Consider the following 20,317-nt stretch of genomic DNA (forward strand, 5'->3'; position numbering starts at 1 on the left):
AAATAACTTTACAACAGTAACTGAGAATTATGAACAAAGCTAGGCCTCTGTGAACAGGCTATGAACAGGTTAAGAGTCACTGAGAAGCTAAATAATAAGAATTACACAGAATGTCAGCTTGCCCTTCTGTTGGAGAGACAGGCAGATATGGAGTCATAACAGAGATATGTGTGGCAGGAGAATACTGTGCATGAATGTAATAATGCAAGGGGGAATTTGCTGCTGACCATAAAAGCAGTTAGTGAAGAGAGACAACTTTGGTTGCTGGGAAGATGGTTTTTGCAAAGTAGGATAACCTTACTGACACTACTACTACTTGACCTTACTTATGATAAGCAAATATGTTATGAAGAACTTTGCTTCTGTAAGATAGAATTTACTAGAATATGCTGACTTTGTACTTCCAATACTAGCCTATGAGAGAAAAGGGTACAAAAGGAGAATCATGGACAGAGGTAATCAGAGAGCTAATTTCAGAGGTAACGTTTGTGTCCCGGTTGCTGTCTCATATGAGAATTAATTATATTACATATTCTAATTGTATTCCTGATTGGTAAGTGTAATAAACAATTACTGATTATTCTCATATTACTATAGCCTTCTGTGTCTTTCTCTCTCTCCACCTGGTGGCGTTAGGACCATAATCCCTGGAGTGCTGGACATTCCAGGTTACAGATAACTAGTACCTTTATACCTGGGAGAGGGCAGAAAGATAAACACCCCCCATCATTCCCACTATGCACCTATCTTTCCTGTAAAGCATCTCTATTTTGTGTCCCTGTCCCCCTCCCCCTCCCTATGTTCCCCATCCCTCCTGTATCCAGTATAACCTTTTCTTGTCTCTGTTCCTTTCTATATACAGCTTCTTCCTTTTCTCCTGTACCCCACCCCAAAGCCAGCATCTCTCTCTCTCCCCTGCCCCATGGTACTGCATCGCTCTTGTGGGTCCAGCATCTCTCCCCATCATTAGAGCTCTCTTCTGCTTTCTCTCCAGTCTAGTCCCCCCCCCCCCCTCCCACTTTCCCCAGGGTCTGTCATCTCTGTCCCTGTCCTCCTTCCCTGCATTCTGGCATCTCCCTCCCTTCCCTTGCTCATGGTGTGGTATATTTTAGCCATCCTTTCCTCCCCTGCCTCCTGGGTTTAGTATCTCTTGTGTCTTTCCCTCCCCCTGCGTGGTTCAGTAGCTTTCTTGCCTTTCCCTCTTCCCCTTGGCTGTTTTCCCACTGGCTGTTGACAGCATCAAAAAAGAAAGCAACCTGCCTGCGACTGGCCCTGGCAGTGTTCCCTCTGCTTTGTCCCTCCCGCGGGAGGTGGTGGAGATGAAAACGGTAACGGAATTCAAACATGCGTGGGATGTGCATAAAGGAATCCTGTGCAGTAGGAATGGATCCTCAGAAGCTTAACCAAAATTGGGTGGCGGAGCAGGTGGGGGAAGAGAGATTGGTAGTTGGGAGGCGAGGATAGTGGAGGGCAGACTTATACGGTCTGTGCCAGAGCCGGAGATGGGAGGCGGGACTGGTGGTTGGGAGGTGGGAAATACTGCTGGGCAGACTTGTACGGTCTGTGCCCTGAAAAATGCAGGTACAAATCAAGGTAAGGTATACACATATGAGTTTATCTTGTTGGGCAGACTGGATGGACCATGCAGGTCTTTTTCTGCCGTCATCTACTATGTTACTATCACGTGGGGAGAAGGAAAAGACAAGAGAGCTACTGAACTGACCAGAAATGCATGAGGTTTGGAAGGCAGCCAGAGAAATGTATGGGGGGGGGGCAGGAAAAAGGTAGATGGCCTGTATGTGAGGGGTGGGGGGCTGAAAACCAGGTGGGTGGAGTGTGGGGAGGGGCTGATACAAGATTCATAATATATGGGTATGTGCCATCAGAGGGGTGGAGGGCTGGAAGAAGGTGGATGTTTTTTTTTATGCTATGGGGCAGGGGGAGCCTTTAAGCAAGGTGGATGGGGATGGTCTGTGTCATGATGTGGGGGGGGGGAGAGAAAGTGAATGGGGTTCTGTGTCATGGGTGGGGGGGGGACTGGAGAACGGTAGATGTGTGTGTGTCTGTGTCATGGGGAGGAGGGAAGAGACATTGGGGGAGGATAGAACAGGAGACTTATATGGAGTAAGGGGGAGAGCACAGGTAGGGCAATGGAAGCTGAGAGATGGGGAGAGAGTACTCTAGAAGAAAGACTAAGGAGGCTAGGGCTATTCAGCTTGGAGAAGAGGCGGCTGAGGGGAGACATGATAGAGGTATATAAAATAATGAGTGGAGTGGAACAGGTGGATGTGAAGCGTCTGTTCACGCTTTCCAAAAATACTAGGACTAGGGGGCATGCGATTAAACTACAGTGTAGTAAATTTAAAACAAATCGGAGAAAATGTTTCTTCACCCAACGTGTAATTAAACTCTGGAATTCATTGCCGGAGAATGTGGTGAAGGCGGTTAGCTTAGCAGAGTTTAAAAAGGGGTTGGACGGTTTCCTAAAGGACAAGTCCATAAACCGCTACTAAACGGACTTGGAAAAATCCAAAATCCCAGGAATAACATGTATAGAATGTTTGTACGTTTGGGAAGCTTGCCAGGTGCCCTTGGCCTGGATTGGCCGCTGTCGTGGACAAGATGCTGGGCTCGATGGACCCTTGGTCTTTTCCCAGTATGGCATTACTTATGTAAGGCAGAGAACAGGTAAACAGAAAGAGAGGAGAGTGGGGAGAGAAAGATCAGAGGTATTTGTTCTGGTAGAGAAAGACAGGGACTAAACTTACCAGAGGAAGGGATACAAGCTAAGAGAAATTAAGAAGGTGGAACCACTGCTGTGGTGATGGTGGGAGGGAGAAGCCAGCCCTTATAATGGGGAAAATACTGCACAAGAAAATTACAAAGTGTCCAGAATCTTGCAGAATTTTCCCCAGGAGTATAGGTTGTGTCCAGGCACTGGCATTGAATATCTGGGTATAAGGAGACATGTGTTGGCTACCCATATAAGACACTTTTTTGTGGGTGCCAGCTGAATATTGGGGGTCTTCTGTGTTTTTTCCCCTCCATTCTAATCCCCCAAAGAGCTTTGGCCCTCTCCTCCGTTCCCCAAGAGCAGCACCTCTTCCAGATACCCCTCTTCCATTGGTACACTCATTCTCTTGAGGGAGGGAGGAGGCCAGTGCTGATGGGAGGGATGTATGCTCTTGTTCAGGGTGGGGGGAGGTGAGTGGAAGACAGAAGGAAATAATGCCACAACCTTGGAATTTAATACACTTGGGGGCACAACATAGCTAAGCAACCAAAGTTAAGACATCTTTTTGTGCAGTGCTATCAGGTTGCTTAGCTATGCGGGCATAAGCACTGAATCACAGGTACCCGCATAACTACTGGCTTCTCCCTGACTTCTACTCTGGCACTGTTCAGGTATCATCTAAGAGCCCAGTTAAGTGCTGCTGAATATCGGTGGCTGGCCTACTTGGCATCCTTTAAGTGGCCAGGAGCCTCTCCTGCTAGTTTAAATCATGCTCGATTATGGACCATGTTTTTGTTTAATCATAGGATAGATATAGATATAACTTTTTAAAAATTGTAATAGATTTTTTTACAGGAATATATTTGAAGTCATGAATTTTAGGTGAATTTAGGATAAATGTTTTCTCATTGCAAAATGTTAAGTATCTGAACTATAATTTTTTTTAACTGTTCGTTTGTACAAATTTTTGGTTCAAATGATCCTTACATTCCTTTTTTAGGAAAATGGACCTCATCTCGTAAATAGACTGCAGTTGGAAGCTACCTCAGGTATTTAAAAAAACAAAAGAAAACCTATTTATAAAGATTTGTTGGCTTAAAAAAACAGGGTATTTCATTCTACCTTTGAGATTCTCTTTGGAAACTGAAGCTGTGTCCTTTGTGAAAATAGTTTTGAGCACACTTTAAAAAAAAATTAATATTTAGTTATTAAATCGCAAGAGGATTGTGAAAAATAGCAAGTGCAGAGTGATGCATGTAGGAAAGACGAACCTAAACTACAGTGGTGTGATGGAAAGATCCACATTAGGAGTTTCCACCCAGGAAAAGGATCTAGGTGTCATCGTTGATATGTTGAAACCCACTGCTCAGTGTGCAGCTGCGGCCAAGAAAGCAAATAGAATGTTAGGAATTATTAGGAAAGAAATGAAGAACAGAACTGAGAATATTATGATGCCTTTTGTATTGCTCTATGCTGCCACCGCACCTTGAATTTTGTGTGCAATTTTGCTCACCGCATCTCAAAGATATAGCAGAATTAGAAAAGATACAGAGAAAGGTAACAAAATTGATAAAGGAGATAAGATGACTTCCCTATGAGAAAAGGTTTAAGAGGCTAGGGCTCTTCAGCTTGGAGGAAAGGTGGCTGAGGGGAATTACGATAGAGGTCTATAAAATACCGAGTGGAGTACAAATGGTAGATATGAATCACTTGTTTACGCTTTCCAAAAATACAAGGACTAGGGGGCACTCAACGAAGCTACTAACTTAACATTTATAACAAACCAGAGAAAATATTTCTTCACTCAACATGCAACTCTGAAATTCATTGCCAGAGAATTTAGAAAGCTTAGCAGGCTTTAAAAAAAGGTTTGGATAATTTCCTTAAAGAGAAGGCCATAAGCCATTATTAGGATAGGCTTGGGAAAATCCACTACTTTTCTTTTTTTTTTTTCTAGGATAAGCAACATAAAATCTGTTTTGGTGTATTGCCAGGTACTTGTGACCTGATTTGGCCACTGTTGGAAACAGGATACTGGACTTTGGTTTGTCCCAGTATGGCAAGGCTAATGTTCTCAAGAAACATTTTTGCCTTATGTATTGTGAAAAATGGAACCATGTTGAGATTCTGAATGTAGTAGAAATTATATTAGTAACATATTTGTTGGAAGCTTTGGATTTATAAGAAACATTAAGCACAATTGACATTTTATTACATCTCTAATTGACAGTGGAATTGAAATTTCATCTCCAGTATCAAACATTCATCTATATGAGAAGAAAACAATTTTTCTTCATAAGAAATGACACGCAGTATTATGCCAACCTACTAGATGTGCAGTGATTTTAGTGTGTCACTTGTTCACTGCTTTCTAGGCTACACAGTTCTGATCACTATTCACTTAATATGTTTAAAATAATTCTAGTGTCTTAGTATATTTTGTTTTGGTGATATAAGACTTACATTTTTGGTATTCCCGTGAATTTAACTTTTGTGTAAGAGGGGCCATGTTTCCAATGCATGGGCATGTAAATGCTAGAGTGCTGATTAATCACTAGCGAATTGGAAAGGCCTTTTTTTATGTAATGGTAAAGGGCTAGCCAAAATTTTAAGTACCAGAGTAAATTCTTTTCTTTTTCAAGACTTTAAAAAAAAAAAACAACTTTTTTTTGCACTTTTTCTAGCTTTTTCAATTTGTTAAAATATTGTGCGTGTGTTTTCATGATGTTTTGCTGTTTGTCTCTTCCCCCCCCCCCCCCCCCCCCCCCACCTTGGGACTTTGCAGCCTTTTCTGCATGCAGGGAGTTCTCCTAGACTTCATTGGCTCTTGTCCAATTCACTTGGGTAACCTGACACCAAGGAAATTTCCATCCTTATTTAAAGGGCTCTCTACAAATCTGGATGTTGATTTTATCTGATCCTTTATTTCTCTGACCCATATGTGATAAGCTGATGTAACAGGTTAAAAAAATACTTTGAAATTTGAATGATCAGGTTGCCAATTGCCGGGTTCCAGGAGGGAGATTTTAAAGTTGGTCCTGGATTTCTGATAAGCCCATCATGATGCATTATGAACTACACCACTTTGACATAAATGCAAAACCAGGACTAGCTATAATTCTCCCTCCTGGAATTAGGTAGCTTGGCAACTCTGAACAGGCTTGGAAAAGTCTTAGGAACCTAAGCCTAGTGCCTCGAATTCAGAGCAGTCAAGTAAAATAAAACAATGATAATGAGGAAGTTAAAGAAATAATTTGCTGAAAAACAGAATATAATCAGCTGCTCGGGTCTGATGTCCAGCACTGGGAAGGAAAAGCACTCCAGAACCAGTGAAAAGATCTGAGCATGTATTGCCTCCTCAGCACATAGTCCCTGTGGTGTCCTCAATTTTGCTTGCATTCTGTTGAACAGATGCAACAAAGCTGTTTAGTTTGTTGTTGTTGGGGTTTTTTTTTTCCATTTTTGTTTTTTCTTCAAGATTAATTTGTTTGGGCACAGGACCATGGCTGAGAATAAGCTTGCTTCTGCTTTTTGACTACAGTATGATGAGCAGTGACACTCGGATCTCTCATCTTCATTTGCCAGTGGTTCCCAAGGTCCTGGAAGCTCCCCAGCTAGTCGGGTTTTCAGGATATCCATTCTATGCAAACCTCTCATGAATATTCATTATGGGTATCCTGAAAACTTGACTAGCTGGGGTGTCTCCAGGATCAGGTTTGGGAACCATCGACCTATGCCCCTCTCACAACACAAGCAGGATAATACTAAGTATAAAATAATGTCCTTGCAAGTCAGAAAATAGGTTTTCCCTCACCCCCCCCCCCCCTTCCAGTATCATGTCATGGCTTCGTGAAATATGACTTGAATTTCAAAAAATCTTCACAATCAAGCAGATCCTTTTCACTGAATGTTCCTTTCTGCATTAGCCTAATATCAGTCATTAAGAGGCAGAACTGTAACTGTTCAGAGCAAATACAAGTTTTGGATGAGACTTCTTGACAAAGAATCTAGTTTTGTCAGCACTACATCATCAGAATTTGCAGGAGCAGATCTCCAAACATATAGGTCTAAAGTACTCACTTGGGGTTCATCAAGCAGCGTTAGGGCCTTAACATGCGTTAGTTAGTCCTTAACGTGACTTAAATGGCCCTAACATACCACAGTGATATTTAAGTTGTTGTGGATTATTTAGTAATGAGATGCAAATTATGCAGATGCATGGTTTACATCTCATTACTATATAAATACCCTAATGCAACTTGCAGTGGTACACCACAAATCGCGTTGGGGCCCAAAAACCATGGTAAAATAACCTCAGTGTTGCGGCCAGATGCTCCCTGTGGAATGGTATCGGTGGTCTTGGGGGGGGGGGGGGTCATCTGTGGATCTAGGGGCTTCCAGGGTCTTTGTGAAGGAGTGAGGCCGTTGCTCCTGCCCAGTCCAGCTCCTTCCTGTAAATGGCATCCCTAGCGATTAGTCTCACATGGCTACCGCTAGGGGTCGTCCTTCCTTATAAGGAAACTTAACCCTTAGTGGTAATCAACAATTTGCAGAAAGGAGCTGGACTTGGCCTCGTTCCTGCCTGAAGACCCCCCCCAGACCCCCAATGCCATTTTACAGGTAGCCCCCAGAAGGATGGATTTTAGGGGGCTGCAGACGGAGGGGGGGGCCTTCTCTGTGCAGTGGCGTAGGAGCATGAGACAGTTGCTTTTGCGGCATGATGCTCCTGGGCTGTGGTAATAAAGCTACTCGCAAGGTGGCTCACAAGCAGCGTTGTTTGGTTGTAAGGTGAGATTCAGCAACTTGTGGTATTAAGATCCTCAGTCATTTTCTGTTCATAGGCTTGCCTGGTTAAGAGCTTTAGAGCTCAGGGAAGGGATTAGTAACAACTGATTGCTCCTGTATGGCTAACAGTCTTTTTGAGAAAGTTAAAGTAGGTTTATACCATTAAAGACAACTTTTAGCATTTATCTGCTTTTGTCTTAGAGCCCACAATATCTTCTAGATAAACAAGCAATACAAAATATAGGTGGAATTTTTTTTAATTTTTAGAAAAAGGAGTTTCTACCCATTTCCCATGTAATCCCAACAAACCTGGTTGATAAACTTTTATGCTAAACCACAGCAGCCCAACTAGCCTGTTCCAACTCGGTCCAAATAGTTCATCTTTTTGGATTATAGTCCTATGCCAGACTTCAGGTCGTATCAAGAGCAAAAGAAGTATGCCTATTGTTAAAAATAAAAATCAAAGGTTCTATTCAAGTCCTCCCAAAAAGGTTGGTTAACTACATCCCTTCTTAGATCTCAAGGATCTAAGCCTGTTTCTCTGGCTAGATAAGGAAGTTCATTTTGAACTTCTTTATAATCACTGTTTGGCTTTGTTTCTTAAGATTTCAGAGATGCTTACTCACATTCTAAATCATCCAGACAATAGGAAATATATTTTATCATGCATAATGACCCACTGTCAATAGAGTAATGCCTTTTGGTCTCCACTAACTTCCTAATTCTATATTTGGCGCCAAATGTTGTATGCGCAAATTTGGGCGCATGCCCAATTTGTGCATGCAATTTAATTGCCAAACAAGCCCATTAGTTCTGATAATTGGGTGCTCATCTTCAGGTGCCGGGATCAGCGCGGAAAGTTACTAAATGACCATAGGATGGGTATGGACAGATCAGGGGTGTTCTTGTGATGGACACGCAGTGTTGCAGAATAAAGGAGATCTGCGCCTGAAAATTTACACCAGGTTTCAGTTGTTGTGAATCCTCATGCCAAACAGTATTCTATAAACGACGCCAAACTCTGAGCACCAATATAGAATTTGGCCTAAATGTCTAGCATTTGTACTGGTGGACCTGCACAGAAAAAGGTTTCTACTTTTCTGTTATCGGAACAATTTGATCTTTAGTTTTGGTACCACATCTAGCAACCTTTCCAGGGAACAAGGCTAGCTTTGCTTTAGTTTGGCTGCACATTGATGTGCTTATAAAAAAAATATTAATTTTGAGTACAACATGCTGGTTCTGAGTTAAGGAGTCACTACCTAAGACAAAGGTCTTGGAATTATTATTGGCAATAAATTGAAATTTTCAATCTAGTATGCCACGGCCACCAATAAACTACCATAACAACCCCCCGCCCAAAAGAAAAAAGTTATGAAACCTCTTTAATAGTGAAAGGGACCATCAGAACTAATGAGGTTATCAATGCAGCTTTTATAGTAGGCTGAAATAACATGCCCAAGATGTCAGTCTTCAGTCCCCCAAATATTTTGTAACTCTGTGTCCAGTTGCACATATATAGGCAGTATTCAAAATTGCTAAATATTGGCATATGACAGTCCCAGATTCTTCAGCACAATCAAATAAATAAAAATGTAAAAAAAACATAGGTTTAGCTTTTCTGTTTCTCTTCAACTAATAAAATAGAACACTAAGTTTTCTTCTCAAAGAATGAGTACAAAATTGAGACATGCCTCTGTATACGTCCATAGTATAATCAAAGTTGTCTATATAGTCTTGGTTGCTCCATCTCAAAAAGGCTAATAGCAGAACTAGAAAGGATTCAGAGTAAGGCAGTAAATGCTAAAGGAGATAGAACACCTCCCTTTATAACAGGCTAAACAGGTTGGGACTCTTCAGTTTGGAGAGAAGACAAACGAAAGGGGGTATCATAAAAGTGGGATGGGAATGTTTAAATAGGAAATGATAGCTTAAGAAGTGTCATCTTCTTATGTTTAAAAGAGGAAACAATCACAGATTGAAAACTTCAGGAACTGTATAATTAAGCTGTGCCATCCATTTCTGGAGGATACAGTCAAGGTGACTGTAGGGCTCAGAGGAGGTTTGGACAAATTACTGAAGGAAGTCTATTAAAAAAAAAAATAGCCAGGTAGACTTGGAAGAGCTATCACATTTCCTTGGAAATGAGCTATGAGAAACTAGATCTACTTTTGGGATCTTCTGAATAATTTTGACCTAGACTGGCTATTGTTGAAGACAGCTGGGTTTGATGAACCTAGGTCTGACTCAGTAAGGCTTAAGTTCTGATGTTCCTGAAACTTTACTGGACTGAGATTGATTTTGGCAAAGAAATTATTCTCTGCTGCAGGGTTGCATGACACTGTCAGTTCAACAGTAATTTTCTGTGTTAATTTAGTGTAGCACTGTTTTGCCCTAATGCAAGTCGAACGTTTCCTATATTGCGGTAAGATATTTCTTGTGCATTGATTCCTTGCTTGGTCTCCCTTTAACAGAGAGGTATCTTCTACCATATAACAATCAAGGATGATCACCTTCATTGCAGCCTAAAGTTTCAGCAGTGGGGCGGGGGCTGACATCCTCAGAACTTTTACATGATCATTTGAGGCAGTCCTGGAAATAGGAGATAGTTTAGATTTTAAATAATTTCTTGATAATTTAGATTCTGTCTTATAAGGAATTCTGATCTCTGCTTATTTTAAAATATGTTTTATTCTGTTTAATTTTTAATACTTTCTTTTAATAAGTTCTATTTCTCCCTGTAAAATATCTTTTCAATTCAGTGTTTACATCTTTGACTTTTCAAGTGAGATTTTCTACAGTTTAAGAGGTCATCATCTGGTTTCAATTATCCACATTCCTAGCTAGTTCTGTGTATGAAGCTAAAGGTGAAAGAGGTCAGGAAAAGTCAACTGTTTTCCTTGATTGATTATAGCTAAGTGTAGGACTGGCCCCTTAATGAATGTCCCGAGAGGGTTAGAGGCCAGCTAGCATTTTAAGTTATGAGTTGACTGGGAATCTGATTATGTGAATAATAAAACAGAGGATTGAGTTATTGGTAAAATAATAGAATCTGAGAATTTAATAATAATAAAATGCAGGAGATAGGTGCCGCATTGTCTAGTTTGAGAGGCCCCAGGTCGTAGGTCAGTTTAGGAAATATCTGAAACCTGGGTAACTGATATTTTAAGTAATGTGTAGAGATAATTAGTTCAAGACAGGGTAATCAATCTATTCCTTACCATCTGGTGAGAAAGGGGGGCTAGAGGGGTTTAGAACAATATATAAATGAGAACAGAAGCAGCTTACGGGAGAGAGACAAGAGCCAAGACACAGAGAGACAAGACACAGAGAGCCAAGAGAAGGAGAGGGTTAGCGCTGATGTCCTACTTTGCTGGCAAATAAAGAAGACTTCTCTCTCATTCTGGTGTGTGGTATTTGACTCCTGAAGTACCATAGATTCTGCTAACAATAGTGGTAATTCCTGCATCAATTTCTGGTGTCAGAAGTGGGATTCGAACCCTGCTTCAATTTACTTCAGATGATTTCTAGGAGAGCTCTTCCATCCCAGTACCATTGGCTGTCCAACTTTTTGCTTTTGTGTGAGCATGTTTCTAATTCTTCTAAATGGTTCTGTTTCTGAAAATGATGCATAGTTCATAAACAATATTACTAAACATAAAGCAAGTTCATTGCCAGTTACATGTATGGAAAATGTTTTGGTGCTTTGATTCTCCTTTGACTATTATGTCATGTCTTGGTTTCATTCTTTGTGTTATTTTCCCACAGATGGTTCATCTCCAACCAAGCAAGCTTTCATCTCACAATCAGTTGGATCTAAATTGTTCCATGATAGACCTCTTAAACAGAAAGGTGGATACTCTCCACTAACCCATGTTAACTCCAAAGGAAATTCTAGTTCTGAAGGAGACATACATCTATCTTTGCATAGAAAAAGAAAAAGACACTTAATGAGCAGGAGCTGCCAGAGTGCAAGGAAATCCGGAGAGCAGAACTCTAATGAAGCTTACGTCATAAGATCACCTGACGTGCTGAAAAATAAGTCCAAATTTGAAAGAGATTTACAGAAATCTTTTAGTAGTGACGCTGTGCAACAAGGTAAAGCTGCTGATATAGTAACTGATAAGTGCCCAGAGAGCCAGCTTGACTGTTGGGCACAAGTTGAAGACAGTGACTCATGTTCTAGCTTGCCGTTTTCACAGTCCCTGCTGGGTTCTTACCAAAAAGCTGACTCACCTTTTGCAGATTCCAAAGAGAATCTGTTAAAAGAGGAGCACTTATATTTTCCCACTGAGGTTGGTTCTAAAGCATCGTTTGCTGCATATCTGGGAAGGAAAGTTATTAATGGTTTCGCCCATACGTTATCTAGAACTTGCTCAGAACCTTCCAAAGAAATGAAATGTATGGACTCTATTTCTCATGATCAGTCTGCTACCTCTTCTCATATATTCAGCACAGAGACTTCTGGGCCTGTTTCCCATAAAGTGAAAAGTAGTTTGCAACCCCTTGAACCTTATAAAGAGCCAAATATGGAAAATAGCAGTGGGCATAATTCCATTCTCTCTGCTATGACAGAATCTTTACGGCCAGCAAAAAGCAATATCAATCTTGGATCTCTGTCTACAGAGGAGGAGCTTTCTTCTGACAGTCAAAGCTCTTCACCCACTTCCAACCTAAATAACAGCTGTTTCAGTAAGAGATTAAGAAAAACTACAATTCAGCTTTGAAAATGAAGGTGAGAAGTTCGATTATAATTTGGATGATGATGATGAAGAGATCTTGAAACCTCTTGATGAAATTATGCATATATCTAGATCACCTGCAGCAACCCCAGGAAGCACTTCTGAAATTTCATCACAACCTAGTTGCTCATCACCAAAAGTTCTTGTAAGTGAAATTTTTTTTTTTTTTTTTTTAAATACTTTTTTTTTTTTTTAACTGTTTATCCTGAGATCTTAAGAGTAGTAGTTGGTGTAACAGGCTACAAAAGCAATGTGGGATGTATTCAGTGGTGTGCTGGAGCAGGCTCTCACAGGCTCGCAAGAGCCGGTTGTTAAGTTTTTAAGAATTTTGGGAGCCGGTTGTTAAAGTAGGGCCCTCCATGGCTACTTTAACAACTGGCTCCCAAAATGTGGGCTTGGGCCCCTGCTGAATTCTCTTTTACTTTGCTGGTGGGGATGTTGAGCCCTGCCAGTCAAGTAAATAGACTACTGCTGCTCCCCGCTCCTTGTTTCCAGCTCTGGGCAGCAGACTGGGACTTCTTGAGCATGTGAGAGAAGTTCGAGCATGCTGCTCAGAGCAAGACGTTGGGAGTGGTGGCAGTCCATTTATTGGCTGCCAGCAAAGGTATGCCTAGCGTGCCTGCACGAAGGGAGGGAGGAGAGAGAGACAGTGTTGCTCCCTCCCCCCTCGCCACCCTGGCCCTTCCAACTGCAGAGCTGGCTAAGTCCGGAGAAAGAGCCTGTTGTTAAAATTTAACCAGCACACCCCTGGATGTATTGGTCTCTTGCTTGCAGTTGTCTTCCTGTGCATTTAAACTTCCAACTCAATTGCTTCTGTAGGCTACAGTACCTGACCTTATTTGCAGGCAGGGCTAGTGTATTAGGTGCCCTAAGCAAACCTTCATCTTGACCTTTTACAGACTACTACTGATCCTCTATGTGCGTGCCATGGTGGTAGAGGGCAGTAGAAAGCACCGAGGCTTTCCTAAACTAGCTTCATTGTATGTAAGTGTGTTTATTTTTTTTTTTTTTTTTGGGGTGCAGATAGCTGGCACTGCTTCTACCACAAGTGCGTCTGATTTTATTTGGAGAGGGGGTGTCTCTGGTAATCCTTGGTCTGATCTGGCTATATTTTGAACTGTCCACCATATTTTTCTTTTTGTACCAAATTTATCTTTCCATTAATTTTTGGAAAGTTTATTTTTTTTCCCCAGACACGTTCTCAACCTCCCCCCCCCCCCCCCCCCCCCCCCATTTTGTTGAAGAATTAAGCAAATAGCAGAAGCATATTAATAACATCCAAGCAATAGCCCCAATGACCCCCCCCCCCCCAAAAAAAAAAAAGGAAAACCAGTGCTTAGCCAACTAAAGTACCAGGAGCTGTGGCAAACTTCCATGTCTTATATCTTCACCAAATGTTGGAAAACATAGGTAGGCATCGCCATCTCCATGCAGTTTCTCAACCGCTTAGGTATAATGCTTCCTGACTCCTTTTGGTTGGAAAGAATTAAAAAAAAAAAAAGGCTGACGGGCAGGTCTGCTGGAGAAAACAGTCAGGTTCTGGATTTGCTAAACAAGACAGTGGGGCTCAAAAAATGCCAGGTCACCGTATCAACTAGATCTAGCTGGTGCCTGAATTTTTCTATTCTTCCTTTTGTTCTTTGGGTTCAATATTAGCACAGTTTAAGGAGACAGGAGGGTCCTGCCTACTTAAACATGCTGAGCGGATGGCCGCCGGTATTCCGTAGCAGTTAAGCAATTAGTGCTGCTGAATATTTGTTCTGACTTGAGGTAGTCAGAGGAAGCTGGCAGTTGTGGGGACCAGTTATATTCTGTTCTGGCACCTACATAGCTAAGCAGGCAAAGATAAGACTGCCTTTTGTGAGGTCTGGTCTTTGCCCACTTAGCTTTTGCAGGTGCCAGCACTGAATATTGGTTGACACCTAACCCCAGGTCTTCAGTGCTGGTGACCAGGACATGGCTTGGCATTGAATATCCGGGGTTAAATCTACCAGCAGTTGTTGGTAGCTTGACAAACCATTGACAACCGCAGTTTGAATGTCAACTTCTTTTGACTTGTTCTTTCCCAGCCTGTTGCTGCAGGAGCAAGAGCTATTGCTTCTCTGCATTGCACAGCTCTGTGCAAGTGAGCCCTGTGGTGCAGGAACTTGCACAGAACAATGTAGAGACAGCAAGATAAGAATCGGTCACTGAGGGGGGAGGCTGACTGCTTTAGGGGAAATGGAGGGATTTGGTGAGGGCGCTGACTGACTTGATAGGAAGTGTTCACCGACTTCTGGCTGATGAGGGTGGACTAGGGGTTGAATGGCTGGCTTTGAGGGGTTGGGGATAGGGACTGGGGTGCTGACTAACTTGCTAGGTGGGGATGATAGGTTTACTAATATAAGGGAGGAGAGATGATGGAATAAGAGGGAGACTTGAAAGAAGAAATGGAATAAGAGTGGGTGGGTGATAGGAGGAGGGGAGAAACAGACTGTATTTCTTCCAGTGAGCTTCAGGAGTACATTAAAATCCTATTCTAATAAACTTTCTAAACTGGGCCCTAATGGTGCTGTGGTAAACCACAGAGATCCTACCCCACACTTCAGTGGCGAGAATGAAGGTCTCAGCCACTGGCTCTTGTGTGAAGAATTTTGTCAAGGGTCTTCAATACAGTAGTGTATTTCTCCATAGAATAGCGTTCCAGCACATGCGCAGACACACATGTATGTATGTATTTCTCCATAGAATAGCGTTCCAGCACATGCGCAGACACACATGTATGTGCCAACACAATTTTTTGTGTATATAATATAGTTCCTGCTAGCGCAAACCTGTGTGTGCATGTTTCCGGCGTGCTTTCTTGTGTTAGTATACAAAATAGGTTGCAGAGAAAAAACATACACTATTTGGTACTGAATTGGGTTACAAAATGTTTTCTCAGAGGTCAAGCAGGACATTCTCTCATGGAGCCCGGCACAGATGCTACGTAGGATTGTAGGAAAAACAGCAGCCTTTGGCATCTCCATAGCATGCATGTGCAGGTGCTTTCCTGCCCAACTCAGTTGTGCAGGAGCAGAGCAGTCATTTTTGGCTCTCCTCAGCATAACCTAGTCTTTCTCTTGTGTTTTTTGTGAGTTTTCCTGTGAGTACACGGGACTCTTCTTCCTCATCTGTTTTCAGTTGTTCCCTAGTTTTGCTGGCTCTAAAGTTTTATTTATTTTTGGCATGGCTCCACTTATGCTCCTTTTTTTTTTTTTTTTTTTAACAAAAAGCTGTTTTTGCTGTGATTATTTTTGCCCTGATGACCTTTAAAACTAATGGCTTTAAGAAATATTCTTAGTCCAGCAATGTAACGTCTTAAGACTGACCCTGACAACTGGTGGTTGCTGTGCCTTGGACCACACCATAGTACCTCTAATTGTAAAGTGTCTTAAAATGCAAAAGAAGCCCTAAAGAGTCGAGAGGTCACACACAAGAAACTTTTTGGTGCATCTAAGTCCGGTCCATTGACAGTGGTATCAAAGGCATCGGTCCCTGTGGTTGGCAAAGCTGCATTGGATCCCAGGGATGTAATTACATCAAGGAGGTCTCTGCCTGCCTTGGCATTGGATGTCAGAGGGCTCTTTTGGGCCAGACATCAATCGGATCCGACGCCAGGGACACACAAGGATTCTGTGATGTTCTTGTTGGCACTGATGATGTGCAGCGAGCAGTGGTGAAGAAGCACCAACATCGGACCTCTTTGAAGCACAGTGTCAGGAGCTCTGGGACACATGCATTGCCAGTCTGTCCATCTCTACCTATCCCTTTCTCTCCCTCAGATATCCTCTATACATAGAAACATAGAAAATGACAAAGACCATACACCCTACTATCCAGTCTGTCCATCCACACCAACTACTGATTTCTACAATTTCTTTCTCAGAAAGACATGGGAGAAGCCACTGCTTGCTCTGGGATTGGTAGCATGGAATGTTGCTACTATTTGGGAATCTTCTAGGTACTTGTGACCTGGATTGGCCACTGTTGGAAGCAGGATATTAGGCTAGATGGACCATTGGTCTATTCCTCTATGGCTATTTTTATGTTGGTTCTGAGAGGACCGTTTCCTCTTTGTGGAGTTGGTACTGATGTGTCAGGCATCTTCGTCTGTTCTTCAAGCTGAAGAGCCCTAGCTGCTTTAGCCTTTCCTCATAGGCAAGTCGTCCCATCCCCTTTATCATTTTTGTCACCCTTCTCATTACCTTTTCTAATTCCATTACATCTTTTTTTTGAGGTGGGGTCGTACCGTGCAGCAATACAAAGGCATTAAAAGATTCTCATATTTGCTTTCCATACCTTTCCTGTTAATACCTTCCATTCTATTTGCTTTCTTAGCTTCCTCTACACACTGAGCGGAGGGTTTCAATGTATCATCAACGATGATACCTAGATCCTTTTCCTGGTCGGCGACTCTTAAAATGTGGAACTTTGCATCACTTAGCTATAATTTTGGGTTTCTCTTTCCCACATACATCATAAGAACATGAGTAGCCATACTGGGTCAGACCAATGGTCCATCTAGTCCAGTTTCTTGTTTCTAACAATGGTCAAGCCAGGTCATAAGTACCTGGCAGAAGTCCATCACATTGTACTTGCTCATATTAAGTCATCTGCCATTTTTATGCCAGTCTCCCAGTCCTGTATGGTCCTCTTGCAATTTTTCACAATCCTCTTTGAATTAATATTTTTGAATAACTTTGTGCCATCAGCAAATTTAATTTCCTTACTAGTTAATCCCATTACTATGTCACGTATAAATATGTTACAAAAAGCAACAGTCCCCGCACAGACTCCTGGGGAATTCCACTATCTACCCTTCTCTGTTGTTAATCTCTGTTTTCTATCTTTTAACCAGTTTTTAATCTACAATAGGACATTACCTCCTAGGTGGGAAAATGTGGGATACAAATGTAATGAAGACAAAAGGGGAGGTAAAAAATCCTCACGAAACCGTGAAGATGAAACAAAAAAGTGAGGAGAATGGATGAGGATACCAACTGTTTTATATTTATTCACTTAAAAAATTATGTGTACATAACAGCGACCCGACACGGCCGTGTTTCGGCACAATGGCCTGCTTCAGGGGTCTTTATAACCTTGAATGATGTAGTTTAGAGTATATTCTCCAAGGAAATTAACAGGAAACAAATTTCTCTGGTCTCCTCTCTTCAAAATAATATATATGAGATGTATATATTTTGAAAAACGAGCATCTAAATACTCCTCTCCTAAGATAACTCTTAGGAGAGGAGTATTTAGATGCTCGTTTTTCAAAATATATACATCTCATATATATTATTTTGAAGAGAGGAGACCAGAGAAATTTGTTTCCTGTTAATTTCCTTGGAGAATATACTCTAAACTACATCATTCAAGGTTATAAAGACCCCTGAAGCAGGCCATTGTGCCGAAACACGGCCATGTCGGGTCGCTGTTATGTACACATAATTTTTTAAGTGAATAAATATAAAACAGTTGGTATCCTCATCCATTCTCCTCACTTTTTTGTTTCATCATCGGATACAAATGTAACAAATAAATAAATCCCATGACTTTCTAATTTCCGTGGGAGTCTTTCATGAGGTACTTCATCAAAGCCTTTTGAAAATCCAGATAAACAATATTGACCGGATCACCTTTAGCCACATGTTCACCCCTTCAAAGAAATGTAGTAAAATTTGGTGAGGCAAGATTTTCCTTCACTAAATCCATGTTGGCTTTGTCTCATTAATCTGAATTTATGTATATGCTCTGTAGTTTAGTTCTTTATAATAGTCTCTACCATTTTCTATCACTCCCTCAATTCAGCTTCTCTTCCTATTTCTCCCCTCTTGGCCCTGCATTTCTCTCTTAATTCCCCCCCCCCCCCACCCCCCCATACAGTCTGATGGCTCGCTTGCAGGTTCCACCGCATCCACAGTACGTTTTCCAAATGCAAGCAAGTTCTTTGGTCTTGCAGGGCCAGCGATATTCATAGACTGCCTGCGGCTTGATCCGGGTCTTTCCCTGCCTCTTCTGATGAGGGGCAGGCTGGGTCAGAGAGGAAGGCCCTGTGCAGGTCACAGGCAGTCTTTGAAATACCGCTGGCGCTGCAGGGCCAATTTGCCTTTGTTTGGAAAAGGTGGTACGGTAGGACCTTCGGGAGAAATGCTGGACCTGCATTGCAGCATGAGGGAGACAGAAGGAGGCATCACAGAGTTAATTATCAATTGCGATTTTTTTTTTTTTTTAGTTAGCTCTATATAATACACGGGGGAAAAATAATCTTGAGTTTTTCCAGGTATCCATAAGACCATTTATGCCTATTGCCAAGATCACTTGCATTTTATACACTTGACTGCTGCTATGAACTGCATTGTCAGTTGGTTGACATTGAAATTGGATGTATTGAACAGTAGAACCACAGGATTCGTGTGCAGCACACTCTTGCAGCTCAGAGGGCTGAAATACAGCAAACAAGTGATAATAGTATGTTTGATATAACACCTTTCTGTGCTACAACCAAAATGATTTATGTATATTATATACCAGTATTTTCTCTGTTCCCGGTAGGCTGTCTCTTTTTTTTTTTTTTTTTGGTACCTGTGCAATAGAGGGTTAGGTGACTTGCCTGAGATCACAAGGAGCAATAGTGGGAATCGAGCCCAGTTTCCCTGGTTCTCATCCCACTGCATTAGCCATTATGCTACTCCACTCCATGTTTGAAGTATTAAAAAAACTAAAGATAAACACATTTTAATATCCACTCTAGCCTTCAAGCAAAGTTAACACAGACTTGAAGGTTATATAGTACTTAACACTAATAGAACTATTTAGATATTCAGAGAAAATGCAGGCCCTGCTTGTCTCTACTACCTTCTTTTGGAGTCTTGAGTTCCATCTGCAGGAAATTTCTTATTAACGAGCAGAGGGGAAGAGGAACTGTTGAAACTAACTTTCTGCAATCTCTGGAACATAGAACTAGGATCTATCCCCTATTGTCCTGCACAGCATCCAAGCAGTCAATTACACAATGCAGTCAGTAAAGTTTGTTGTTTGTATTTTACATGTTATTGCAACAGTAGGAAATGGTAAATAAAAATAATGGTTTTCTTTATTAACTAGTAAGAAAGGCCCGTTTTCTGACGCAAATGAAAGGGGCTCTAGCAAGGTTTTCCTCGGAGTGTGTATGTGTGAGAGTGACTGTGTGTGAGAGACAGAGTGAATGTGCGAGTGTGTGAGAGAGAGAGTGAGTCTGGGTGCGAGTGTGTCTGTGAGAGAGAGTGTGTGCAAGTGCGTATGTGAGAGACAGTGTGAGAGAGAGAGTGTGTTTCACACAGATACAGTGTGTGCGAGAGAGAGTGTGTGAGAGACACAGACTCTTTGTGAGACTGTATGAGACCAAGAGAGTGTGTGAGTGACTGTGTGACACATAGAGAGTGAATGTGATACAGTGTGAGACATAGAGTGTGTGAGAGACAGTGTGTGAGAGTGAGAGAAAGACATTGACTGTGAGAGCGAGAGAGTGTGTGTGACAGAGATACCGCCCCCCCTCCCTTCCTGTCTCTGGTGTCAAGCCCCCCCCTCTCTCTCTCTCTGGTGTCTGAGCGTTACTGTGCAGGATGCTGAGCTCTGGCTGTGCTTTAAGGAACTGACCAATCCTATTTAATAGAATGCACCTCCAACATTCTGAAGCCAAGAAACCTCGTGTGGTTGGTCACTTCTGCTTGTGACGAACCCGGAAGTACGTGATGTCAATTCAGGAGATGGATACAGAGAGCAGGAATGCCTCAGCCATGCAGTCAGCTTCAGAATGTTGGAGGTGCGTTTTATTATATAGGATATAGGCTTCCATAACTTTCTGCTGGCTGCCTAATAAGGCTGAGGTGTAAACCTATGGATATATGATATTGTAGACTTGTATATTACTTCCAAAAATGATTGAATCCACAGGCAGTGCTATCACATTTCTAAGTGTTCCTGTTTACTGCAGCCGTTACATCTATTTTATGTAGTGCTGGCAGAGGTAAAATATGATGGGAAAGGTATTAGA

The 20,317-nt window shown here is 41.8% G+C and overlaps 1 protein-coding gene across 1 annotated transcript in view; it reads left to right on the top strand.

Annotated features, from left to right (window-relative positions):
• LOC115471059 (SMC5-SMC6 complex localization factor protein 2-like) overlaps window positions 1-20,317 on the top strand; it is a gene marked incomplete at its 3' end in the record, with an annotated part of 157,601 nt that overhangs the window by 49,303 nt on the left and 87,981 nt on the right. The window contains exons 4-6 of the mRNA XM_030204728.1: window positions 3,735-3,783; window positions 11,288-12,211; window positions 12,243-12,406. Of these exons, the coding sequence (XP_030060588.1) occupies window positions 3,735-3,783; window positions 11,288-12,211; window positions 12,243-12,406 (1,137 nt within the window). The remainder of the gene's footprint in view (window positions 1-3,734; window positions 3,784-11,287; window positions 12,212-12,242; window positions 12,407-20,317) is intronic.

The sequence above is a fragment of the Microcaecilia unicolor genome, chromosome 5, assembly GCF_901765095.1.
Source record: "Microcaecilia unicolor chromosome 5, aMicUni1.1, whole genome shotgun sequence".
Classification (NCBI taxonomy): Eukaryota; Metazoa; Chordata; class Amphibia; order Gymnophiona; family Siphonopidae; genus Microcaecilia; species Microcaecilia unicolor.